General features: G+C 38.1%; 1 protein-coding gene across 4 annotated transcripts; it reads left to right on the top strand.

The window, feature by feature from the left end:
• Positions 1-707: 707 nt before the first annotated feature.
• LOC102314498 (ligand-dependent corepressor) lies at positions 708-25,919 on the top strand. 4 transcript variants are annotated; one of them, XM_005913885.2, is made up of 7 exons: positions 708-850; positions 9,073-9,138; positions 10,502-10,581; positions 10,892-11,024; positions 11,383-11,703; positions 11,825-11,921; positions 19,550-25,919. In XM_005913885.2, the coding sequence occupies exons 1-7, from the start codon at positions 754-756 to the stop codon at positions 24,117-24,119; spliced, it is 5,364 nt and encodes a 1,787-aa protein (XP_005913947.1). In that variant the 5' UTR covers positions 708-753; the 3' UTR covers positions 24,120-25,919. The 4 variants fall into 4 exon arrangements, with proteins under 4 accessions (XP_005913947.1, XP_005913949.1, XP_005913948.1 ...); XM_005913887.3 differs by lacking the exon at positions 19,550-25,919 and adding an exon at positions 13,351-18,803; XM_005913886.2 differs by having other exon boundaries at positions 725-846.
• Positions 25,920-27,222: the final 1,303 nt, after the last annotated feature.

Genomic DNA, 27,222 nt, shown 5'->3' with positions numbered 1-27,222 from the left:
CTCTTCTTCCTCACAAAATGATCCCTATGAGCGCTCTGTACTCCAGTCAAAGATGGTATTAAATGACGTCGAGAGAACATTGATAAAAAAAATTTATTAAAACAAAACTATATAGAAAATAAAATACAACAGAAAAATGCTACAGTATTTCACCTGGCAATGCTGTTTATTTGTAACCTGACAGCTGTCATTAGGATTCCTTCTTTGAGAATGATCAATATAAGAAATTTTGTAGCTAATCATGAACTATTGCCATGAAGCTATTTTTCTCTAATATAGCTAAGTTAGACTCTGGTGGAGAGACGAAAACTTAAAAACTGATAAAGGTGGTTGGCTTCAATGTCAATGTAACTTTTTGTCAATTACTTACATTCTTGCTTACTAAACCTGACACCCTTTTGCCTTGTAAGTAATTCATGATTCTAGTATAGTTACTGAGCTTTAAGCGCTAAATAAAAAAAATTAAAAAGAATAGAAATAGCAGCATTTAAATTAAAATGTAAAATGTAGTCTATCAAGGAAAAGCACGTTTTAAAATAGAAACTATTTTAAAAAGTCATTACATGGGTAATACAAATATTATAGATTACTTAATTGCATTTATTTAGTTAGTTACTGATTAACAGACTGATTTAATCAGACTATCAGTTTTGCATACTGAGAGTGATTTCGCCTTTGACGCAGGGTGCGTGCGCGTTCACGCAGTCCTTCCTGCTTCCGTAGTGCTGCCGCCAGAAGGAAGACTTATAGAAAATGGCGAGCCTGTGTAAAAGGCAGCAATGCACAATCGACAGATACAGCATTCGGAAGGAACTTGACTCGTGGCCACACAAACTCATTCAATGTGTAGGTAAGGATAATGCTTGTTGCACGGCACACAATTGCACGGCTTGAATTTCACTTCTGTTTGACCTTTATCGGTGTAAATAACCATCTATTACCGCACTCACTCGGGGCTTCTCCCAGCGACTTTTTGTCCTCAACTGTTTCCTTCACACGGCAGCCAGCAGGACTCGTTAGTTAAATGTCGCAGTTTGCGACAATGTTGCATTACTTGTTGGGTCCAATTGGTGTTTTTATCGTCCATAATGCGTCGACTGCAGACTTTAGGTATGTAGTGGCGTTACGTTAGTTTGTTTAAAGGGCGCCCTGCTTAAAGGGAGTGTCTCTGTGTGTCGGCCGAAAAGCAGTCGTTTTCTAAAATACGTCTTCCCGTTGTTGTTGATACTGTATGTTGGATGGGGGAGGGCGACATATACCCTTGAGGTGATGTTTTCAGTCAACATTTAGCCTACTTGCTTCTCAAATTGCTACTCGAGGATTCGCATTAGTGAATGGAGGAAGTGGCGGAGACCCCAATGCAGAATCTGTTTCCCTTTTCGACGATATAAACTTCTCCAACATTTGACGTTAAAACAGGTAATTACAAAAGCAGTTGTTGGCTCTAGGTTTCGCGTCCATTGCATTGTGTGTATCGTCCCGGGGTGGAGGGTGGGACCCCTTATTTTTCCGTGCAGTAGTGAACATGGTAAACATTATACCCCTTTAAGATAAACATGGAAGCATAGCACCTTAATTCAGTTAGGAGTTGAGACAACCACGGCTTAGTTGAAGTATATAAACTATGCACATGAGTTCAGCTACATATCCTCACTAGTCTGTGTGCAGTGTGTTACCTGTCACTAATATCCTGCAGCCAAACACGGTGTTTGTGCTCAAACAAACAAGAAAACAATCACACACAAAATATTTCACAAACTCACTTAGCCTGGGATTTCACCCTGATCCTTGTCATACAGGTACATTTAAACTTTACATTTAAACTGTAGGGGTGCTGAATGAGCCATTTTAAACCTCTCTATCAAGTTTCATGGCTTTATACTTGCTAGGTTTTTTTGTAATGCACACAAAACAGATAAACGCTACATTCTTAGTGATAAAATAGCCTGTAAGAACAGACGCAACTTGAAAAGCTGCACAAGGCATGTGCCTAGCACGGTGCAAATACATCCAGAGTAGATCAACCAAACAAAATGCTTCAGTTTCTGTACAAATGACAAATGATTGGTGTGCACAGGGGTTAACTGTGGTGTCCGTTTCTAAAGTCCTCTGTGGGCAGTATAGAAGTTACCTGGTTCCTCCTTTTCTACATCACCATCTAATTATTGTTTCCCACACATAATGATAGGTGGCCAGCGTTTGTATTAGTAGTTTTACACTGTTTGACTGAGTGGCTTGAAGAAAAAGAAGGAGAGTCCATTTGAGTCCATTTAAATCCATGTGACTCGGTAACATAGCAACAGCCAGTGGGGACATTTCACTGTCACAGATTGATCAGATGAGAATCACTGAGTTGCTCAGTGAACCCGGTTGTTATCGTCAAATCAACATGTATTTTTTTTTTTCTTACTTCATGTAAGGACACATTAGAAATGTTTTACGCATATTCTGACAAGAATACAGCACGGGCTGTTTTTGGCTGGATAAAACTTGAAAAATACTCATACTTAGATATTACTGTAGGTTGTGAGCTCCCTTTTTGGCACAATTGTAAACAGATTTGAAAACAAAGACTTGACATAGAATACACAGATTATTTTAAATCTCAGGACCCTACTTCTCATGTTCTCAAAATGTCACATTAAATTAATTTCTTGTTATGTGGCTGCTATGTATAGATCATGCTGAGATGTATAATGATCAAGCAACCCATGCACAGTAGTGTGTGTGTGTGTGCATAAAAGCTAATGTTTTAAGTTTTCCTGTTATTTAGGAATTCTAGAGTTTGGATTGTCATATATTCTCTGCTGTTGGCTTATTTAGCAGTTGGTTAAATTCTGATTACATTATTAGGAAGAGAAGAAAAGCTATTATCACAGACCAGCAAAACTTGTAAAGGTTTAGCTGTTTTAGGCATATGATGCTGTCTGTTTTAAATGCTAAACCTTAACACGAACTATTGGTTATAACACTGAAATGTATAATATGTGGAATGAATAAACTTATTCCAGCTGCAGTGCTAGGTGAGTGCCGTTTTAGTCATTGCTAAGAAATTGGAGAGAGAATAGTAGCTTTCTGACTAGCTGCAAAGCCAGGACTGTTTGGTTATTCAGTCCCTCCTTTATGATTGACAAATGTCCCTTGTGTTTAGGCTATAAGTAAAGCTGCAAGTGCATGACAACAGCATCAGTCTGCTAGTTGTAGAATGGCATATTCTGTCCAAGACAACAAGGACATACTTTTGTTTGGCTTTTTGGTGGAGAGAGCTGCACGCCACCACCCTGCTGTTGCTGAAATGGACATTTTGTCTTTGTGTATTTAATGTGAGGACTAAAACTGCAGGGCAGAGACAAGCACAATTGTCCCATAGAACAGCGGCAACAATTGTCAGTATGTTTGCCTATATATGTGTTCATGGGTCCATCAGCCTCCAGATGCAAACTGTGTGGCTGAAAATGCATGTTCTGTCTGGATTTGGAGAAAATTGGACTTCAACCACACCAGCTAACATTCAAAAATGCCTGGAATGTCAGTTATTCATGTTTGGCTTTGACACTTGGGTGAGTGGGTTGAAAGATTTGCTCAAACAAATAACAAACAAATCAATATTGACATCAGGCATATTGTCTTGTTTATAGTGCAACTTGGGTATGGCCTGTTTTCTGCTCTAGCATGCCCACTCTGTTGGCCTAAATCTTCCTAATTTGCAAAAAGAACTGGCTGATTTCTCGTATCATTTTGCAAGACATGACCAACAGCCTCTGTGACTGCCTTTTGAGTGTGGGCTTGCCTGTGTGCTCGGGCATTTGTGCATCTCATATTTGTTATTCAAAGTCATGCTTTGTGCAGCATTACACCATTTGAATGTCAGTTTGCATCATATCATATTAAGTATTCATAGTATTTTTTTTTTTCTTTCCCTTGCTGTAGTTGTCCAAAGCTGCCAACTCATTGCCTGATCCAGCTACAGCATATTGCTTGTTATGAACAAAATCCATAGTGGCCAAGTCAGGTTTCAAACTCTGCTTTTACTCATGCCCTTGTAACTTTTAAGCTTATCTGTTGACCTACAGCGAGCTGCTTTTTTCGTGGGTTGCAAAGTGAGGGTAAATGACTTTGATTTTGATGCATGCTCAATCATCCAGGTAAGTAAATCCCCCCAAAAGTTGATTCTGTTCATCTGGACGTAGCGTTTTCAGTGGGAGAAATGTTTTGTCTCTCATCCAAGTGACTTCTTCAGTCTCCACTGACTGCAGGTTTCCCCAGTCTTATAAACAGTACATTTGCATAACGACTGAAACTAGCACGACTGAAGGAACAATGGGCTGGGAGGTCAGTTCCTTCATCATAAATAATTATAATGAGGGAACTGACCTCCCAGCGCAAATACTGTTTATAAGATTGGGGAAACCTGCAGTCAGCTGATACTGAGGAAGTCACTTGGGTGAGTGACGAAAAGTTTCTCCCACTGAAAACGGTACGTCCAGATGAACAGAATCATATTTTGGTGACATTGATTTTGTTAGATTAAAAGCTCGGCCTCTATGTAGTGGGCAGACTTGGGTTTCAGATCATCATATGCAAAATTATGTTCTCATGAGCATCAATCTGAGGATTCTTGTAATCTCAAAATATGAGTTGTTCAAAGATGAAAGATTGACAGTCAGTTTTTGATCATGTAGTATTCCCAAACTTTTTCTGTTAGTAAAACTGATGTTTCCCACTTAAAATATAAATTCCAACTAAAAAATGTCATCTTCATCAACTGTATTACTGATAAATGCACTGGTAGTAGACATGTTGCAGATAACGTCTTGCAGCTATAATAGCAGGCCTAATAGCGGTTACACCAAAGAAAATCAAGGAACAGCACATTATTTCTATGAAATGATAATAGCTGAAGCATTTATCAGTAATGCAGCTGATTAAGTTTAAGTCACGAAGGATAGATAAGACTTTTAGTATTATCCCAATAATTCTGCTGAAGTGTGGTCTGCATGAACTCATCAAATAGCAAGTGTTTCATTATATCGTGATAGGCTGTTTTCTGCAGACCAATTAGCTGCATATGGAGGTTTTCAACTGCATCAGTGCTTAGTGCGTCACGTTTAAAGATTGCAGTTGTTTGTTCTCCCAGAGATATTAGGTCACTGCAGTGTACACAATAAAGGGCATTTGTTTCCTGATAGTATTTCATTTATGTTACCTGCATGGGCTGTTCTTGTTAGATAGAGGAAGTTGTTTTTAACATGATCACCTACTGATTAGTTTCTTGAATTTTCCTTATCATACAATTGGGGATGTAGTGAAATGTGTGGGGCCTGAATGATTATGTCTCTTGGAAAGTGAATCAGTAGTCTGAGGTTGTGGCCAAAAATGATGGCTTTTGCAAGGTTTATGTTGGCTTCATAACAATTTGAACCTCTTCTATGAGTTTGGAGACACCCCTTCTGAGATAATGTGTAGAACATCTTGAGTTGGGATTTCCTTTAAAGAAGCACTCTAAATAGAATTAAACTCTGATTTTGAGGCTCTAACACATTTTTTGTAGCTAACTGGAAGCAATGGTTCTGTACTGTTGTACAGTGTCGCGTAATCGATCAAAATACAGTTTAGTTACGTATGGAGCCTCGTTCTGTGTGTAGTAGCTTCCTGCTGTCACTTTCCCTTTGCCTTATAGTACAGAGGGGTTTAGGCAGCAGTGGTTTGTGCTTAATGCACTCGCATATGCTTAATGCTCTCATAATGCACTTGTGTTTGGGTCACATGTTTATAATAAGCTAGAATTTTTGAGTATTAAGTGACTCATAGATTTGCGTCAGGTTGATGTATATTACATTACTGAATTAACTACATTGTTATGAGCATGCGTGGTGTTGTGCACTTACAGTGTGGTGCAAAAATAACAAGGGGTTTGCTCACTGCTTTTGTGCATAGGCCCCTTAAAGGAAATTGCCTGAGGTATGCAGGAAAGACTCCTCTTTTCTTTTTTCTTTTCTTTTTTTCAAATCATGCATCAGTAAAGTACACCGCAGGTTAAAGTTAGGATTTAGTAGGGTTAAGTTGATCCTAAATCTGTGGGATTTCTTTTTCTAAATGCTTTGGGAAGGACATGGTGTCACACACTCCAAATCTTTTGCTCCCTGATTGGCTACAGATGTAGGTCAGAAGAAGGCTAAAGCAGATTGAACAGAGTTGCTGCTCACCGTCAGCCTGCATAAGCTCCACGAAAATACCTACAGAGTTTCATGGTAAACCTCTGTGGGTAATATTGGCTAGGTGAAATATCTTTTTTTTGTTTCTGTGGGTTTCCTGCATGGAAAGTCTTTGAAAGCCAATCACTTACAGAGGTGCCCCATTGTAAATGGAAGGTTTTTCAGGTGCGTATGCATAATCATAGCTCAGGTTAAAGATTCTTACTTTATTTAAAAAAAATCTGAAATACACTTCACTGCAATTAAAAAAAGAAATGTCCTAATAATGATTCCCAGTTATTGGAGTAATGTGGGAACAGCTGCGTTGAACTGAACGTCTTAATAAAGCTCATTAAACCACTCCATAAAGCATGGTTGCAATTTACAGCTTTGTTTTTACACATTAATACATCAGCTATTTAACATCTATTTAATGTGCATTATAATGGTAATAGTTACACAGTTTTAATTTCTTAGTGCAATTTTCTTTTATTCTATTTTCAATGTCTTTAATGTTAGAGTCAAGAAACCAAAGTCTTATTTTATTCTAAAAATTGCTGTTCTCATTTCATTTTTCATTGCAGCATATCTAATCAATTAAGTGGTGCCTTCACTCAGCTAGTTATTTGAGGCAAGCTGCAGTATGTATTTACAGTAATAAAAAAAAAGGGGGGGGGGAGAGACAGAAGATTGCACAAATAAATAAGGGCTTGGCTGTCTGGTGTTATTGCATTGGTGGATGTCCCTTCAGATGGGAAATGCACATGCAGCAAATCCTTCACATTAATGTAAACTAGTTAAGTGCAGGTTACGATAAAGTTTCTGGGGTTTTTTTGTTTCGTTTTTTTTGCATGTTGGTAAGTTTAACTGTGGCTACACAAGACATTGGCTTGTTGGTGTTTTCCTGCTGCTTATTAGGCATTTTAACTGGAGCCAATTTTTTTTAAATGTTTACAAGCTCATTTATTTTTTAGGGCTTGCATGACAATTCTGCACTTTTATCAATATTTTATCCCTGCTCTTCTCACGTTGCCTTGCCGGTCCCAAAATGGTTTGGTTTTAAAGAAGCTTGCGGGTGGGTGTGTTTTCACCAGCTACTGTACTGGTTTGCTTTGCTACTATAACACTATAATATTGCCCCAAAGTCATAGTTTAGAGTGTGACACATTTTTAAATGCTCTAAACGGTATTCCTAAAAAGTAGTTTGATGTCATCATGCTGCACTGTCAAACGAAAGTGGATGACCTACTTTTCTCCTCGTGCCTCTGAAATATTTCAGAAATACGATTGGATAGCTTCAGCTGAAGTCCTGTGCACTAACCCAGAAACAGAATCATGCTGCAGCTATAGGCAACGCTTTGCTTCACTACTTCATCCTCCCCTCTCTTTATGTTTGGCTCTGCTGAAAAGTGGGTGGGTTATTTGCAGGGAAGCAGTGTAAGGCATTTTAACAGATGACAGCTTTTATTCAATTCACTGTGAGATTTGGAAGAGAGTGGATGGTAAGGGCTGATAATTTTATCACCAATTTCTCTGCTCATGTGTGAAGATGAAGTGTTAGTATGCTTTTGCTATGATGTGTTGTCAGATCAGTTTAATCAATTTGGCTGATTTAACTTGATTGATGCTCATTTCATGCAGGCACAATAATTTTTAGGCTTTCAGTGGTACCGATTTATGTTTTTGTGGCCATGTGTTATGTGATGTATGTTTTTGTCACAGTGGTTTGAGTCAGTACTTTTGGCCTTAAAGTGGCTGGCACATTTGGAATGGTGCACTCTCATTTAAAATCCAGTTCAGCTGACAGATGTTCTGTGTGACCTCTTTAGTGGTTGATTTAACGCATGTAGTGGTTTTGGATTGGTTAATCTGACCCTGCAGCAGTAAGAAGACATTTCATATTGTGTTGGTGCTCTCTTATGATTTATGTAGCATAACACATTAGATCTCAGAAACGGTCTTTGCAACATATATAGATGTATCCCACCGAGTCCCTGAACTGTAAACAGTCATTTAGAGGACTGTGAAGATTAGTTTTTGTTTGAATTCATCATCTCCATCAATCTATAGGGTACTTTGACAGAATTACTTAGCAATCTTGTTACTGGCTGTTTCTTTTTGATGTTAACGCCATACAGTCATTCTCAACTCTGTAGGTGCCTTAGTTGCTTGGCAACAGGATGGAGGGCTTGTATTTACTGATGAAGTAAAAACCTGCAAGGCAAGAGGATGTGTGTTAGAAGAGAGTAAAACGGAGCAGTTGTCAAGTTGAAAAAGAAAAGAGAAGCAAAATCAAGGCATTTATTATTCTGCAGAAACATAACATCTCATTAGGACACACTTCATTTGTTAATTTGATTTATCCATTGTATTCATATGTGAAATTTTGCTTGCTGAGTGCCAGTACACTACTTTCACATAAAATAACATCAGTCAATGGCAATTGCTAATATTTGTCTATTTTATCGCAATATAGTTTTCTTTTTTTAAATTTCATTTTTAATTTTTGACACAAACAGAGACTGACAAAAAATCCAAACAAAGAAAAAAAACAACAAAATCACAATTGTATCAGCATTAGCTACAAATAAAATCAACATTGGCTCATAAATTAATTAAATGGGTTCAAACTTTATTATTATTATTATTATTATTATTATTATTATTATTATTATTATTATTATTATTATTGTTGTTGTTGTTGATGTTGTTATTATTTTTAGGTAACCTTACCTTTTTGCATCGTTTTAAGACTCATTTTGAACTTCCTATGTTTTTGACTTCAGCACAAACTCTTTACTGTGAGTGAAGTTGTACACACGTCATGTTATTACTGCTGATAACAAATATATTTATTGAACTTCATGTGTTTCTTCAGGTTCTGAGAGTATTCTCGAAGGTCTTTTTGGTTCAGCGCTGGTAGAGGACCTGAAATCATTTAAGGGTAAGTGTCTTTATTGACCACAATCATGCAAGTGTATGAACAACAGTTTTGTGGTTTCAGTGTAAACTGTTGTCTTCTTATTATGACAGTGCTACTGCATTGTACCATCTGGTACACATTCACTAAAAACGAGACACTGTCATTGCCTGCAGGGGAAAAAAATGGCTTATGTCTTTACAAAGTATGTGTTTTGGATGGCATGTAGCCAGTGTAAAAGTCTCCAGTGCCCTACAGTGTATGACGTTAGTGAGACAATAATAAGCATTATTTGGGTTGTGTAGTGAGTAGACATTGTGCAGTAGCAGTTGCTGCTTAAAATTCAACTGAACTGATTAAATGAGTTCCTGATTTTTGTCAGTCTCTCTAAAGAAAATCAGCACATATTCATTATGGCCCACTACTTCATTTTATTCATGCGGTTCTGTTTAGAGCTTTGTTTTTGGGTTGTGCACAAATGAATGTGCGATTTAAACATGAAAATGGAACATTGTAGGTTTGAAAAGAACTATTTCTAATGAAGCACTTTACTCATGGATAAAGAAAATGATCACTGAATGTTGATAATAATACCAATAGGCAAAACAGAATGCTATATATTATATATGTACCGGTAGGTATTTAAGTTATTTTTGTTTAAAATGAGATTGCATTGGTAGAGCAGAACCCAAATACTGTATTATTTGTTTTTCCCACTGGGTAAGTATTTGTTTTTTGATAGGTTCAGATAATAGTTTTTTTTTTTGGATTGTATTTAATACACATACGTAAGCTCAACCTAAGCATCTGACACTTTTTTAATTGCAAATTTAATTTCCCTTTTTGGCATTGTTCTTTCTTTGAAAAAAAACAAAAAAAAAACCAACAACGTCATGGCATTACTTTCCTGCCACAGTCACTCCCCTGTTTTCATCTACTTAGTTAAGTAGGAGAGACAAACACCAGTGGCAGTTGTGACTGAGCTATTTGCACATGCCCAGTTTTTTGTAGTTTGTTACCCAACCTGTGACTGTACATTGTTGCATGTTGTCCCTCCTTGCACTTGCTATTTAGCCTTAAATCAAACCCTCTGAGGTTTTGTTGTCTTTTACCTGTGTGTATAATTTAGAGGTTTTTTTTAGTATATTTTTTTTGTTAAATTATGGTTGTGATTATGGTTGCTAAGCTTAAGACTCCAAACCAGTGTTATTCGCTGCAGATATTTATATAAAAAAATGGAGGGTGGGGGGGATTTTAAACAAATATTGTTCAATGTTGACTTGGTAAGATTATATTGCTTAGTTGGTTAGAAAAGTGAAATAACCATGATTTTTGTCATGTTGTGTTGATTGTCATTGTTTTTTTTATTGATTTTTTTTTCCTGCAGACTTTGAGCCTGTAGCAGTGTCTGATTGGTCATTTGATGAAAACTGTCCCTTTTGCTGTCTGAGAAGAGACAAAGTCAAAGTAAGAGTTCTGTTTTCTTTCTTTCTTCCTTTTACGTTTTGATTTCCAGATTTTCATAGTTCGGAAACCTAAATGCAGACTTAAATCTGTTGCCTTTATTCTTTCAAACGCTGGCTTAGATGATGGATAAACGTTAGTAGTCTGCTATGGCTTGTTTAGTTTTAGTCACATCTGTAATCCATCATGTTTCGCTACAGTTGTTGGGCTAATTAATTTGATGTAAACGCTCATCTGAAGGATAAAAATGTCTTTATACGAATCCTGTTGAATGCCTGAAGGTCACCAATTTAACAGTTTTCCAATTTGACAGGAACACTTAATTGACTTAAACAACAAGGGGCTGGAAGATACATCGAAACCTCTACTGGGTAAAGATCAAATCACAATCAGCAGACTAGAGAAACAGGCTGAGGAATTTCTCAATGCAGTCCTCTGCAGAAAAGGTGAGTCTCAGAGGTTTAGTTCTGAGTGGGTAAATCAGTGTTTTTCATTGTTATTACACCAAAAGCATAACACAGGGAACCTGCCTGTAAACACAGTGGTGCACGTTATCCATCCCTTAATAGGCTTGTGTGTGTGTGTGTGTGTGTGTGTGTGTGTGTGTGTGTGTGTGTGCATTATTATTTATTTATTTATTTATTTTATTTTTTTATTTCAAGGCTATAAATAAGAGTTTTTTCCTTACTGTTACAGTATCCTTCGAACATAGTTTGGATGTTTGTTGCATGTTTATTAACCATGACTGATGACTTATTAAAGGAATGCTGACTGAAAAGTATTTATCTCTGTTTTTCTTCCTAGATGTGCCAAATTTCTCAGACCCACAAATTCCAGTAGTGGCTCGAGAGATTCTTCAGAAAATGATCAGACAGTTTGCTGCTGAATATACCTCAAAAACCAGCTCCCCTCAGGTCAGTTGCTCGGATTCCCAGCCTCACTCTGACCAAAGCCTGTCAACCCCACCTTTGCTCTCAGGAGTTCCTCCTGCTACAAGCCCTGCTGCCACACTGTCTGGGCCAGCACACAACCAGAACCCCGTCCTAAGCAAGCTTCTAATGGCTGATCAGGATGCACCTCTGGACCTCACCATCAAGAAGCCCGTGGCTGAGCCCAGTGAGCAAGGTAGTGTGAAACACATCTACCACAGAGTAGTTTAGTAAGTACTGAGCTGGTGCACTGGCTGGATTGTGGTCAGAACTTAACATTGAATCTACATTTCTTTTCTTTCCTTTTTTAAAATTAGATGGAGTTCTTGATTTATCTATCAAAAAGAAAAGCTATAGCAGCAGCCTGCCTGCCAATAGTCCCTGTCTTTCTCCGGCCACAACCATGCTGAAGGGGTAAGAACAGTTTCTTTCTCTCTTTTCTGCGGTACTAAGACGGGTCCCTTTTATCAGCAGCAGTTTGTTACGTAGTGAGTAAATGCGGTTTAGAAGTAATTTACTAGCTTGACTTTTCTTGGTTCTCTTTAATTAATTTCTGGCAAGATACAGGCAGGCCTTATGGTAAATGTAGTTTAATACATGACTCGAAGCACTGCTGATATTCTTGCGTCTATATACAGCGATAAACCACTGCAGCAGATTGCATAATGCGTAAACCCACATGAAACTGTTTTGGGGTTTTTTTTTTTGTTTTTTTTTTGTTTTTTTTTTCCAGAATAAAAGATAATGCGGACTGAATGTTATAGGTTATACTAAACAGTATTTATAGGGGAAAGTCCCACTGATGAACTAAAGAAGAATTTCAGGGACTTAATTCTTTCTGTCAAGTAAAATGAGAATGATTGATCAGTAATTTAAATATTTAATAATTATCTATGGCATTGCTCAAGCACCTATAACATGAGTTGTTTTAATATTGTACATGAACTTGATACATATTCTTGGATGTGGCTTACTCTATCTTCCATTTAAGATGTACAAATTGTGAAACTCCAAATCAAAGGACCCCACCCCCCCTCTTTTTGTTTTGTTTTTGCACCCCAGTAGTGTCAGGCTCTGGAAACTGCTGAGAGCTCTGCAACTGATTTCTTTTTTTGGGGGTGGGGAACAATATAACTTGATTAATTGAATAATTAAGAATAATAATTTGCAGTTGTTTTGTTTTTTGCAACTTAGAGCTTGAGTTTGATAGATTGCAAGAACCCTTTGCTGGCTTACTCTTTTATTGCTGTGCTTGTTCAGTGGTAACGTCACGCATAAACTGTCAAGAGTTTTTGGTGCATTAGTTACTTTGTATGTCATAGATCTTGCGCCCTGCATCTACATCTACATCTACATCAGACTCCCTTACTGCAGTTACAAATAGTCCATTCTCCTGGGCAAGCTTTTTGAGCCACAGAAATGCCAAGTCTTCAGTGTATTTTACTAAATGCATCTTCTTTGTTTTTTTATTTTCATTGTTTCTTTGCCCTTTCTTTTTTCTTTTTTCCCTTATGTTTTATGAAAAAAAAAAAAAAAAAAAAAAAAAGAGCACATTCTGCTAAATTTAACAACACTTTCGCCAGCAGGGGGCAGCATATTTAAAAAAAAAAAAAAGTTTAACTTGAGTCTTTTTTGGGGTTTTGTTTTTTGTTTTTTATTTTTGTTTTTGTTTTTCAAAAGCCATACACACATTCACAAAGTTGTTCGAGTGATGTTACCAAAGCAAGGTCATATAATAAAGGAGTGGCCAACATCCTCCCCTCCCCACCCCATCCTCCCTTAGTAAAGAGAAAAGGGCACTGTGCAAGCTCTGCTTACACCCAATTTCCTTCCATCCAATCAGGCGATCCTTGAGAGCGGACGGGCATGTCGGGCTGTTTATGAGGAGCCTACAGGATGGGAGGAGGAGGGAGAATTTCGGCCACTCCACCTGTTATAAGCCTTCTTCGTCTCTTGCATACTCACTGCGCATCAAAGAGGAACCTGATCTGGAAAGCGACCCAGAGACCCATAACCAAAGCTGCAGCCCCAATGACGTTTTCAGAAATGCTTCCGGTTCCTGGAATTCCAAAACTCATTTGGGAGCCCTGCTGAAGCTCAAAACCAGAAATGAAGCTAGTGAGCACCTTAAAGATATACCAAGGTTGTTGGAAGCTGCTGGACTTTTGACAAAGTCACTTGCCTGTGAGAAAGGAAACCTCCAGCAGGCCTGCAGAGACCAAAGCCTTTCTCTGTCTCATTCACCGTCCTTTGACCTAAAGATTCCCCAGGTCCAAGTTTTGGCTACAGGAATAGATTCGTCATGGGACTCCGTGTCCACTGACTATTCAGGTTCACTTTATGAGAATGGCCTGGGTAAGAAGCTTTGTTCCATTCTACCCAGGCAGATCCAGAAAACCACCACCAGCAGCAACAGAGGTTTAAATAGCTCAGGTTCGGAGAAGAAATACTGGAGTTTTACCTCTGACTGCCAAACTTTGGGGGGGAACTATCCAATGGATTCAGAGTCAGACCTAAGTAACAAGCAGCCTAGGAAGAAACGAGGGCGATATCGACAGTACAACACAGACCTGCTAGAAGAGGCCATTGTGGTGGTGATGGGTGGGAAAATGAGTGTTTCTAAAGCACAATCGATTTATGGCATCCCGCACAGCACCCTGGAATACAAAGTTAAAGAACGTCTGGGGACCTTAAAAAATCCTCCCAAAAAGAAAATGAAGCTGATAAGCCAGGTGGAAGAACCCTGCATTTCACTGTCCCCCAAACAAAAGGATGTCCAAAATTCCCAGCACAGTCTTTATGACAAAAAAGAGAGTGCTTCTGAAGAGAATGGGACTGATTTTCGTGACGGCAGCTTCTTATCAAACGAGTGACGCATCCATAACATACTAACTGCGGTGTCCTTTTTAATCATTGTGTTTGCCAGACCGTGGCAATACCCGTCTTTATTGCATCTCTAATAGTTCTATTTATTATTAACTTATTTAATTTTTATCACTAAATTTAGCACTTATTACATTAAAAATGTTTGCATAGGGCGTAAACACACAAGTGTCTCCCAGTAGTGTATGTTGTGGCTTGGAGGGCATGCTTTTTATTTTAGAATTATAGAAATACAATAGCATGCTGGTAATTAAGTTTTAGTTATTGACTCAAATTAAGCTTTAAAAATTCACTCCTTGCTCTGTTCTTTACAGAGCCAAACTGAAGCTTGTACAAGGATGTGGCGCCCCATAGTGTTCTCTCTTAATATTGGTCATGTTCAAATGAAATAGTTCCAAGTATGCAGAGCAAGTATGCAAGTATGTTTGGGTGAAAACATATGAAGTAAATTAATGCATGGAATGACTAAAAGTCTCAAAGTTTACAGATATCGTTGGAAACAGACAGCGGGAAGTATGGCCGCATACTAACCTATTATTTATATAAATGTATAAGATATGGAATATAGCATAATGTCATTCTGGACTTTATCTGCCTTTTAAAACATCCTAATTTCGCTCATCCTCACAAGCACAGTGGTTTTTTTCCACTACTTCTACTTAGTTCTGTACATTTTAATCTGCCATATGGTTGGCAATAGTTTCCATTGCCTTCTACACACTCAGGTTATGTTTAAAATAATGCATTACTACACACACATCTAGACAAACAGTTATACCTCAGCTACATACCTCAGCTAAATCATTGCCGAAGAAATCACCTGTAATAGAAAAGAATTGAATACCCAAATAAGCCTTTTTAATGGTAACATTCAGGATGTCATACTGATGAGTGTGTGTCCTTCTCTCGTCTTAACAACCTTATTTTCAGTAATCTGTAGTATTTCAGTGCTAGTGTAAGCCTGCAGAGCATTACATTTCTATGTGATTTTTTTTTTTTCAATGTTTTGGGGGGTTTTTTGGTTGGTTTTTTCCTCTTTCTTCAAACTTCAGGTATTCTATCGTGAGATGTGATACAAACCTTTCTGCTATCTTTTGTCATAAAAATACTGCATACATATAATATACACATACACCCATGAGAGATAATAAAATAATATTTTTTTCTGTCATTCTATAGTGAGGATCATAACTGTAACTTGTTAACAGTTGTAAACAATCCAGATTGGCTAATGTGGTTACAACCATGCCTCAGTCCATGCTTACCCTGTTTTCAAGTTGCCATGGCAAAAATTCAATGAAAAAATACATTGATTGGCTGTATTCATTAATTGAATGTAAAATGGTAGGTTAGGCTTTTTTTCTTGTTACCGTTATGGCTTCTGTGAATAGATTGTACATTTGCACATGAGTGCACACATACTGGGATGTGTGGGTTTTTTTTTTTTTTCAATTGATTAGATGATAGTGTACCAAAAATGTGTTTATATTTGGACAACAACAAAACTACAACCACCAGCAATTTTCCTTTCTTGAAACTGACTATGTAGGGTAGCGGGTTGACAGTAGAAGCAGCTGTTAGCTGCTTCACTAAAATTCACGATGATGCCATTTCATTAAAAATAACAAATACTTAAAGTGCTGTTACCATGCGGAAAGGGCTGCATTTAAAAACCTCTACAGAATGCCTTTTTCATGTTGCTATTTTCATTGAATTTTTGCCTGGTTTTTGACCCAGCCTTGCCCATTAGTTTGATCAGGACACCTCCTTGTGCATTATTGATTACAGCTCAGGATGCTAAACATTATGGGCTCATGACCCATTATTTCTGTCAGGTTTCCATACAGGTCTAGCAAGTTTTGGTAATGAGTTTTTGTTTGTTTTTTGTTTTTAAAGATTTACTGGGTTTTAATCATATTTGCTGTCATATTACAGAAACTTACACTACACAGATGTAGTTCAGGGCCTTGCACATTTGTATTTATACCACTGTAACAACTCTACTGTAACTATAATTATAATATAGTAATCCTCTGTTGTTTATTCTCCACCTTTAGCTATTATTTAATAAGTGTTTTTATGGTTCAAGGATATTAACCCCAGATTTAAAAAACAAACATGTAATACATCTGAATCGCTTGCCATGGTTTACAACATAATACCCAGTAGTTGCTTCAATTACAGATGTACATATACAACTAAATCTAATCACTGATTTGATTTCAGTAATAAAATTATTTTTGCACTGACAATCCTCAGGCATTGCTGAAATATAAAACTTTATTGTCTAATGCATTTAAGTTGATATACTAAAGTCATAAAAGCGCTTTTGGGTTTATTGATCATTTATTGATTGCTCCTTACATTCTGTTGTAGCAAATCCAGTGGTTGACTACCTCATCTGGAAAGCCGATATCACCACTATCACTGTTCTCAAAGCTGTTTTATGTAGCAATCTCATGCACACAACACTATACTGTAAATTTCTTTGTGTAAAGGCAAATGATTTAAAGCAGAGTGGTAATCATATTGATATAAGTATAAAAGTTAAACTATATATAAATATTTCTGTCTATACTTTTTTTTGGGTATGGAACAGTTTAGGGAACTTATTCTGGTCGTGACATGATACATTTCCTCTGCGTTGAAGGAACTATGTTGTTAAAATGGGTTAGAACCTACTTCTTCTTAGATACCTTCCAAATTTTATTATATTGTCAATTTAGTATTTATTAAGCTTTTTTTTATTAAAATGTAACGTTAACACTTAAATTGAGAATGTAAACAGCTTTAATTAAACTCAATGCTTATTAAAATAATAATAAGCCTGTGTGTGTATATATATCTTAAAAGGTTTATCTAACTGTTATAAGAGATAGCTGCGGAGCAAGACTGTACTAATTTATTATGGGCAAAGTTTTGCATGTGAGGACTGAAGTCGCTCTACAAGCTTAAATGTTGAGACTCTTCAGCTGATTGCGGAGTATCCCTATCCATACAAATATGTACAGATCTTGTACATTTTATGTCACTTTAATAGCATATAAATGAATGGCACTGGGTGTATTTTTGCATGATTGGACTAAATCATATTTGTCATTTGGGGATTTTGTTCTGTATGGTGAAGTTTATCTTTTGGGGTTGTTTTATTGAATACAAACAATGGGGTGTTGGTGTGTTTAATGTCAAGTAATCACTGTAAGAAGTAGATTCTCTTTGAGCCTAAAATATTTCTTGACCAGTTAAAAATCTGGTCAGTGGTTAAGGATGTTATAAATGCCCTTGTATAGCAGATCGTAATTTTGAGATTATTTATCCTCCTATTGTATACAGTGTGTAAACTTTGTGAATGAGTTTACTCATCCACAATTTTCTGCTTGTGAAATATTGTGAGCTGGTATGTAATTTGGTTTGCTTGTGCTTGTTAGATTGACTACTTGAAGAAAAAGTACTTGGTTTTGTAGCAATGATCAGAGAAACAGAGTGGAAAAACCCTCAGGGATGAAACTCTCACCAGTAGTTATTCAGGTACTCCACTTTACTGCTTAGGCTTTGCAGGGAGGGATGTGAAGTTGACGAGCTTAGCAAAAAAATCATCAGGTTCTAGTTACAGTTATTTTTTTTTATCTCTAAAATGTATTTTTAAAGCTCTAAAATTTACTTTTGAGATATTTGACATGCTGTACAAATAGCTTCATGGTTAGAGCCAAAAATCCTGCAGTACAGCTTTCCATCTTTGACTATTACACTACACAATGAATATCAGGGATTCAAGAATAAGCCCAGAAACGTCCTAATAGTCTTTCTGCTTGCTGAACATTCATTACAGCCTTCACACCCTCATTTTAGAGAGTATACAATAAACTTTTGTGATATAAAGCTGAAATTCATTAAAAAAAACAAAGTCACCATTATGTTGTCTTGCTCATGCTTGTAGTGCAGTTTACTGCTAGTATATAATAACCGGTTTGATCCATGAAATTTCACTTTGTTCCTTTTTATGTAGCTTCTAACACAGAGGACAGGCATAGCAAACCTGATTTGTTATGCAGCCTTAGCTTGCTGTGGCAATAGTTGTTCCAACTTGAACAAAAGACATGAAAAATTCATGTTTGTGATGTCAAAATGAAAAAATGTTGTCCAGTGTTGCTTGGCAATGTAGTATTAGCTAAAGTTGTGTGTAAATATGATTTATAGTTTATTTTCAGACAAAATATAATTTAGCACAACTTCATTTATTTCTGACTTGCTGATCTTTTACTTGGCAGAATCTGCTGCTCCCACAAAACTGTTGGTCTTTTTTTGTTGCTCAGCATAGCTTTGTAGCATATCACCTCATGAATGCAGAATGCAATGTTTTCTTGTTTAAAGACCCAAAGTGCAGCTTCTGAAAGATCTTTTTTTTTTTTTGTTAAGCAAAGAAAACAACTTTTCATAGTCGCGGATATATTTTTGGCATAATGTTATGATTTAAAGGCTCTTAATGTAGTAAGGTATCGGGATTTTGTAATAGATCTATTACATAAATGTAACTTAGAAATAAAGAGCGATACTCGTTTGGCACAATTATTAATTTTTTGATTTGCATTGGCATAAATAAAATTTTGGTATTAGAGTAACATGTTTTTTTTTTTATATCTTTAGTTATGTTTGATTTTTCTTTCATTGGTTTGTTTTATATTGTGAAAGGTGACTTGAGCATTTGTCATTTAAAACAAAACAAAACTTGACATATAAACTTGACAAGTCTGATATATTTGATTTTTGCCCCTAATGTAGTTAGTATTATAACTAATATGTTTTCGACATGGTTTAACCAAATGGGCTACCATTACTTAATGTCTTGTGCATGTATGATTTTTTTTTTCTTAATGTAAAATATAAAAAACTAAAAAAATGTAATGGCTGTAATTGGTCAAGTTCACTGGACAAATGATTTGCTTCTAAAAAGTATCACTTATTCTTCTAATAAATATATATGAATAAAAAAATATAAACGTGTATATTATTTCACACAAACATAAATCTGCTTCCAGGTTTTTTTAACTACTAAAGATGAAAACTCACTTATCTGCAGAGCTCGTATCAGTCAAAAGAATGAACCAGTGTTGTTTCAGATTGATGGAGATTTTAATGTTTCCTTCTTCTTTTCCTCCCAGTGAGTCTCCGGACCGCCGTCTCGCAAAGGCTAAAGACCTGCAGTCCACCTCCACTCTGGAACAGTTCATGGCCAAGCTCTGCCCCCACCATCAGAGACAGATAGTAGATGCCATAGGTTTTCTACAGACGGAGATCAAAGCACTTGCATCCTCCAGTACACATAAAGCCTCTAACTGTACCTCTGGTGTCAAGGGAACTTCTTGTTCCACTGCAAAATCCAGTGCAGTGACTCCTGAGAAGTCACACCCTGAGATAAGATTTCCCAGTGAAGTCACTTCCAAGCCAGAAGTCCCAGGCAGTTGTGCAATGAAAAATGTTCCAGAAAATGCTGTGCCGCTGAAATCGTCTATAACCCCTAGCACTGTTTCGGATCTTTGCAGCCCTGGGTCAGGGAGTAACCAGGCTTTGGTGACCCCCATTGCTCATCCAGTAGATGCAGAGAACCGTCATGGTGATCATGCACCTCTTAAGATCAAAATTATGACCTCTAATGATGCTGCTGGTAAGAAGCTGTGTGTGCTCAGTCCCACTGTTTCTACTCACTCTGACACTTTGGAGGAGAGACAGAACTCTGATTCATCCACCAGAACAGAGACTCAGACTGCCAGACTGAGCTCTTCTGTAAAAAGACATAATCAGGGTAGCCACACACATGAAGCTAGGCAGAGGGTAACTATTGGACATCCCAAAGATACACCAGCAAAACTGTTTCCCGTCAACAGTTCTTCAGACTCTGTGCGGACGGCCAGGAAGACCATCAGGTCGTCCTCTGATCATTGGACCAAGGACTCTCCATCTAAAGGAATAGTTGACCCTGATCTTGGCCACTGTGACATTGTTTTTATTGACAAATCAATTACAGAGTGTGTTAAGGAGCCGCGGCACAGCATGGTACCACGCCGAAATGCCAGAAAAAGCACCAGAGGACATTTGTGGTTGGGGCCAGATGAAATCTGGGAGTTAAAAACTGTTCGTACTTTGGCTGGAAAGGGTAACTGTCCTAATCCAATGCCAAAGCTCACACCATTGGTCACTCCAAAGCAAATACTTTCAAAGCCTGAAGGTGTGCCACCTGTGGATATGCCTTTTGTTGGATCATGCACGGAGAAAATAAATCAACAAATGCCTACACAGGAGACAGATGATAGCGTGATACCAGGCACAGAGGATATCATAGAGGTAGCAGCCAGTAGAGTAGATATTATAGTTGAAACTAGTCAGACAGATCAGTGTCAGAACAAGGGACAGTCTAGTCCTTCATCTCCATTAAGGACCCCAACAGAGAGCCAAGAAACCGTTAAAGACACAGAAGTAGAACAGGATGCAGTTGCAGATGTAGGGATGACTACAGGAAGTGACGAAAGTGTTGATCACGCTACAAATGAAGCAATAAAAGAAACTGACCCAGAGCCTCAAGAGGAAATGCATGAAAGTACAGAGGAAACAGTGGCAGAAACAGCCCTTGAGCCATTAGAGAAAAATACCATAGAAGAACCAGAGTCCCAGATTTCATCAGATGAACTGCACAGTAGTGAACCCGTTCCCCAGCAGAATAGCATCACATTGAATAAAGTTGACGAAGGTAAAAAGGAAATAATGCCAGATGAGCAACCTCAGGAACTTCAGCTAGAGACACGAATACACAATGAGAACTGCGAAGGGACAGATAGCGCTAATACCACAGTTTCAGTAGAGGAGATGATGACGAAAGAGACAGAAATCGAAACACCTGAAGTAGTTGAAAGTGTTACGCCTTTAGAGATAGAAAATGATAATGATAGTGACTATGATGTATCCTCAAAGTCACTTGACACACTCTTGAAGGAGTTGCCACCTTGGCGTAGGAAAAAAGGTAGCAAACCTCCAGTATCAAAGCTGCTGAAGCAGACAGAAGTGGTGATAGTGGGTCATGTTAATGGAAGACCCGTATCTGCCTCTGACAGGAAATTGCGTCGTAGACCAGGTAACGCCACATCACCTTGTAAAGCTGCAGCAAAATCGAGTCAAAATACATCCAACAATAGTTTTGAGGTAACTATTGTCTCTACCGCTAATGAAAAGAATATGAAGAAGCCGTTACCTGACACACGCATACCTAAAGACTCAATTGAGACTGCTGTCATTGAGCAGGTGACAGAACCCCCTCCTGACACACAGTCAAGCCCAAATTCAAAGCCTAAACAAATCCAGAAACAAAAGAAAGTCCTAAAAGATGATCAGCCTACCGATGATCCTCAAAACCCTGAGCCCAAACGTCAGCTTAGATCTGCAAACCAGAAGCCACCTGAAACTCCAGTATCGAATTCTATTTCAAATCCTGCCACTCCCATTTCATCTCCAGAAGCACCCCCTGAGCAGCTTCTTTCCCTCCCTCTTCCTTGTCCACTTGCTGTTCCTGCATCTCCTCTAAACGAGTCCTGTGATCCTCCAACCTCTGAACTGTCTCAACCAAACACAGTAACTGAAACTGTGGAATTAAACACTGAAAATACTGAACCAGTAGAGACTCCATCTGAAGAAATGGAGACGAATGTTGAAGAGCAAAGACTGCAGGCCAGACAGAAACTAAGATCTGCCAAGGTTGTAGCAGATGACAGTAAGAAAGTGCAACTTAGCGGTGAGGTATCAAGTCCCGTAAAGGCAGAATTGCAAACACAGATTATGCCATTAAGAAGTAAACGGGTTCTTCAAAGGAACACAGAAGCAAGCAATGTTGCCGTGCAGCCAAATGTAGCAGCTTTAGAAGACGGGTCAGTAGAAGATAATGATTCATCTGTAACAGAAAGAAGAATGCCATTAAGGAGTGATGAGACCAGTAAGGGTGAAATAGCCTTGCAGTCTGTTACTCAGTTGCCACAAGTGGACAACAAAAAATTAGCACTAAGATCACAAAGACTGATCCCTGTCCCCTCTACTAGTGCTTATACTGTAGCCCCAAGACAAAACGATGTAGCTTCTCCTGTCAGAATAATGCCAGAAAGAATAACTAAAGCTCAGGTGAGGTCCCCCTCTGGGTCTGTTGCATCCGTGTCCCACAGTTCACACGGCCCTATCATTACTCCTAGGCACGAGCCCCCAAAACAAACGACTAACAAATTCTTTGAGACTTTGACTGCAGAAGAAAGCCAACAGCTAATTACAAATCTGAATATTAAATATGATAAAATGCAAAAAGGTTGGGTGCAAATGGATAAGGAGGGTCAGCCAGCAGCAAAATACAAAAACAAAGCAGACCGGCAGGCAGCTATATGGAAAAGTAAGCGCAGGGCACGAAAACCAAAATCTGCAGAGCATCAGAAATACTCGCCAGTCCAAATGCTTTTTATGAAAGGTTTTAATCTCTCCAACATTTGTCGCTGGTTCCTTGAATCAACGGAAACAAAATCTCTTGTCATCGTCAAGAAGGTGACCACACGTCTTCCGTCAGAAAGTCAGCTGTGCTTCCACAACTCGTCAAGTGCGGCAGGGACGTCTCAGGGTGTATTTCCAAGTGTACAGGCAGAGCGCTTAAAGAAGCATTTGAAAAAGTTTGCCATTGCCTCTCCTGTAAAGAGCAACCCCAGGAGTCAGAAGCTGATTGCTAGAGCACTGGAGCAAGAAGCAAATGCAGTCAAAGGGAAAGAGAGAGGAGATCTTTCCAGTAGTTCTCAGAATTTGACAAAGTACTCCTCTGCCAAAGCTTCTGCTCAGATAAGTGAATCCCAGAAATCCTCTGGAAAATCAAAGAATCCAGCTAGCGCAAGGATCCTGAGGAAATATTCTAATATTAGAGAGAAGATGCAGGTTCAGCAAACTACTAGTAGACTGAAAAAGGCATCCAAAATATTAAAAACCAGCAAGATTAAAAGACTTGCCACCACAAAGTCGTCCTCCAAGTCAAATCTGAAGCAGTCTCTTAAGGCACAAAAATCCGCATTACCTGTCAGCAAACGAATGAAAGAGTCATCGGCGAAAATGGAGAGGCGAAAAATATTGGCTAACAAAAAATCAAAGCAAACTGTAAAATATAAAGCTGTGAGGGCTCAGAGCAGTGGTAGAGCTTCAAGAGATACAAGTAAAAAGGAGTTGCCTAAGAGATGTTCTCAGAGACTTGGGTCTCCTAAAATAGCCGAACATAACCCTGTCGACACACCTAAAGGCAAAGCGGACAACAAAAGGCACACTGAAGCAAGTTCTGCAAAAATCCAGTCGAGGGAGTTGTCACAGAGTACACCTACTGAGATCAAAGATGCAGAGAATGCTGCTGAAACCCCACAGCAGAGCACAGATGTCAAGGTGCCAACCTCACCTGACCAGGTGCTAACAAGATCCCAGAGAAAAATGGAGGCTGCTCTCCCTCCGAGCGGGAGCCCCAGTCATGTTTCAAAGAGGGCCACGAAGTCCTCGACAACACAGCATGCATCTCCCAGATCAGTTAGGAAAACTGATGAACCTACACTGACGAGAAGCGGAGCTTTAAAGTCTCCGGTAAAAAGAAGTCCACGCAGTGCAACAAAACTGGCAACCAAGAGGGCTCTGAAGCTTGCAGACACCCCAGCGAAGCGCACAAGGACATCACTCTCAAAATAAGATTGAGACAGAGAGATCATCTTTATTTAGAAGATTTGCCTCTTTATTATCTTTTATCTGGAATATACTCCGAAGGACCAAACCCAGTCTATTTTGTGTACTCACCAAACTCTTCAGAGAATACCTTTTGCAGTAGGTAAATGTGAAGAAGAAACACATTTGGAAATTTGTTTATCGGTCAGTGTGAAAATGCAAATGTGACGTATTGTTCAGATTTCGGTGTGTTTTTAGGACTGACACCAGTCCAGCGTGATGTCTGGCAGTTGTAGCCGTTTGGCTTTATGTTTCAGCGCTCTTGACACGGCTGGAGATGACAACTGCCTAACAAATGTTTTCAGAGTTAGGAGAACAAGCATCAAACTGGGATGCATAAGAATTTGTTCACAGTCCTTTTGTTCCCTTTTTTTTTCCTTTGTTGTTTTTGTATATAATTATCGTTTTAGATGATAGCATGCACTGCGTTTAAGCTTCCTATGTAAGTTGGCAGTTTGTATCTCCAGCCTGTGTTCAAATCACAACAGCGTGAATATGTGACTGCTGTGACCAGGTGCCTTATTTATGAAGTGTAATGTAATAGAATGTGTTGCTAAATGTGAAATCTCCTGTCCTCTGCTTGTAACAGCTTTCAGTTCCCAGAGAGGCAGTCAGCATTAATTTGCTACACACAGTGTGTGCAAACTGTTTCCGTTCCGCACAGTATGTGCCTCACACTTCATCTGCAAATTCTCACGTTGATTAAGGCGTTCAGATTTTCGTATTCATCTTCCACCTGAGATTTATTTTGTGCCCATTTTCCCACAGCATTAACATAAAATTATTCTTATTATAGTTGTATTAGATGTTGAGATCTGAATTGTTAAGAGACATGCGTGTTATATATGTGTCATGACAAAAGTTTGTAGCTTTTTTTTCTTTTTTTTTTAAAATGTTTTTTGAGGTTTCGTCACTATGTACCTCCACGGTCACTTTTGACAATTGCACCCAGTGTTACCTGCACATTCTGGTGACTTTTGAGTATTTTACCTGCGTCTGCATGTGGTTATTCTTGTTAATGCTTAGACCGTTTCACAATGCAGCCATGAAACCTCCCATTAATATTTATGCCCCTAAATCCCGTTTGAGAGTTAAGTAAAAGCTGTAAACTATGGGAGATGATTTGGGAATTCTAGCTTATTCGTCAAAATTCCTCCAAACAAAGGCCTGAACAGTTTGTGTATTTATTGGTAAGTATGTATGAAACGGTAACGGACCGTTGCATTAATCGTGTTTCGCAAGCTGGATCTAAAATATTTGGGGTTGCTTTAGTCCCTTTCTGAGTTGTGCATCTAGGTGTTTGGCAGTTTTACTTTTTATGATCTCTTTTTTTCCATTTCTTTGTTTTATTTTCACTGACAGTTAGATGTTCTCATAATGTGACGTTTGTTTACTTCCGTCATAGTAACTTACATTAGTGTATTGTCAAAGGAAAAAATACCATTTTAGCACAGTTTTATTATTATAATAATGATTATGATCATTTTCTTTAAGAGGATAAATCATCTGTAAATGCAAAACAGATCTACCATGTTTTTATTGTTATTTAAGAACTCCATTTAGGCTAATTAATTTAGCAAATGTAAAACAGCCCACCAAATACCAGACTTGAACATGTTTATTCTTTACAGTTGCTATTTAAAGATTTTCATTTTGTATATTAGAAAGAAATACCTGCTTTATTTGTGGTAATCCCAAGAATGATACATCTTTATGTTAAGAACTTTGTATTTTTGCTGGAGTTGATATAAAGATGTTTGAATTTTATGCATGTTGTTTTTTTTGTTGTACCAGTGTTGCTTTATTACAGCCTCAACAGAGGTACTCACACAAGTACATGAAAGTGAAATGAATTTTGGGGCTGGGGGGGCACTGAACTGTGTATTATCAGTATTTTAAAAATATTCACAAATCATACTCTGAGGTCCTTACAGTCAGCATCCTGAATATTCACGTGAACTTGACAGTATGGTTAGTGTAGTTAACTAAACTAAATACAATTATTTTAGTAAAGTAAAATAAATACTTGAAATCCACTGAAACAAAAATAGCAATTATTCAAAAGCTGTGAGAAAATCTGAAATACCGTTGTGGCACTTTAGGACCTTGGATGCTTCCCCCTGATGGTAAATTTTTCAACTTTGTAGTTAACACAGTATTGATGGCATTTTACATAAATGGGACCTGCCATACGGCCAAAGGGCAATAGCCCCAATGCCCACAGGAAGCTCCCACTGTGCTGTTGGACCGATTGGTAAACAGTTGGCCTCCATAACCTTTGTCAGTGTAGAAAACCGTGAAGGCACTATAACCTGTGTGACACGAAGTAATTAATTTATTTACCCTTTTTGGTGATATGCAGTTAGGTCCCTTTTCCAATTGAAGGACACGCCACCTTAGTAAGTCAGTAATTGGTTACTACCAAATCTTTAAAGACAAAGTTCTGCCAAGTAGAGCCTACACCTGCAAACAAGGCATAAAATCAAATCGGCAACTTCCTGTTCTCTTTTCGGCATCAGCCATAGCTTTTGTGTGGTGCAAATGCACTGAAGTAAAATCACTGTCCATTTCATCAGCTTTAGGGTTGCTAACCCAAAACAACAGATGAGTAATAAATAAAATATTTTTCCAAGTCATTGGGAATTATATCATCAGGTCCAGAAGTATTTTTATTTAAAAACAAAAACAAAAAAACAAATCATTTTGCCCCTGTACACCACCACACTGGATTTGAAGTCACACAAAATAGATGTGAATCTACAGGCTTGCAGCTCAAATGGTTTAACAAAAGTATAGTATTAACTGTTTAGGAATTATTTTTTTTATATTTTTATTTAGTCCCCCATTCTCACAGGCTCAAAATTATTTGGACAAACTGATGTAATTTTTAATGTAAGTTTGATGGAAATCTTTGCAGTCAGTGACTTCCTGAAGTCTGGAACCCATGGACTTCAGGAATGTTTCCATCCTTGAGATAGTCCGTCAAGGCCTTTATTGCAGCCACATCAGCTTCTGCTTGTTCGTGGGGACCTCTCAGCTTTCACTTATGTCTTGAATAACTGAAAGCATG

The sequence above is a fragment of the Haplochromis burtoni genome, unplaced genomic scaffold (assembly GCF_018398535.1).
Source record: "Haplochromis burtoni strain Fernald_Lab_line unplaced genomic scaffold, NCSU_Asbu1 Contig_7, whole genome shotgun sequence".
Taxonomy (NCBI): domain Eukaryota; kingdom Metazoa; phylum Chordata; class Actinopteri; order Cichliformes; family Cichlidae; genus Haplochromis; species Haplochromis burtoni.
Note: the sequence above shows the minus strand (reverse complement) of the source record. Positions and strands in the feature narration are given on the sequence as shown.

Coding starts and splice junctions, on each gene's coding strand:
- LOC102314498 (XM_005913885.2), top strand. CDS start 754: ATGGCGAGCCTGTGTAAAAGGCAGCAATGCACAATCGACAGATACAGC. Junction 10,582..10,891: donor TGAGAAGAGACAAAGTCAAA/GTAAGAGTTCTG, acceptor CCAATTTGACAG/GAACACTTAATTGACTTAAA. Junction 11,704..11,824: donor GGCTGAGCCCAGTGAGCAAG/GTAGTGTGAAAC, acceptor TTTTAAAATTAG/ATGGAGTTCTTGATTTATCT.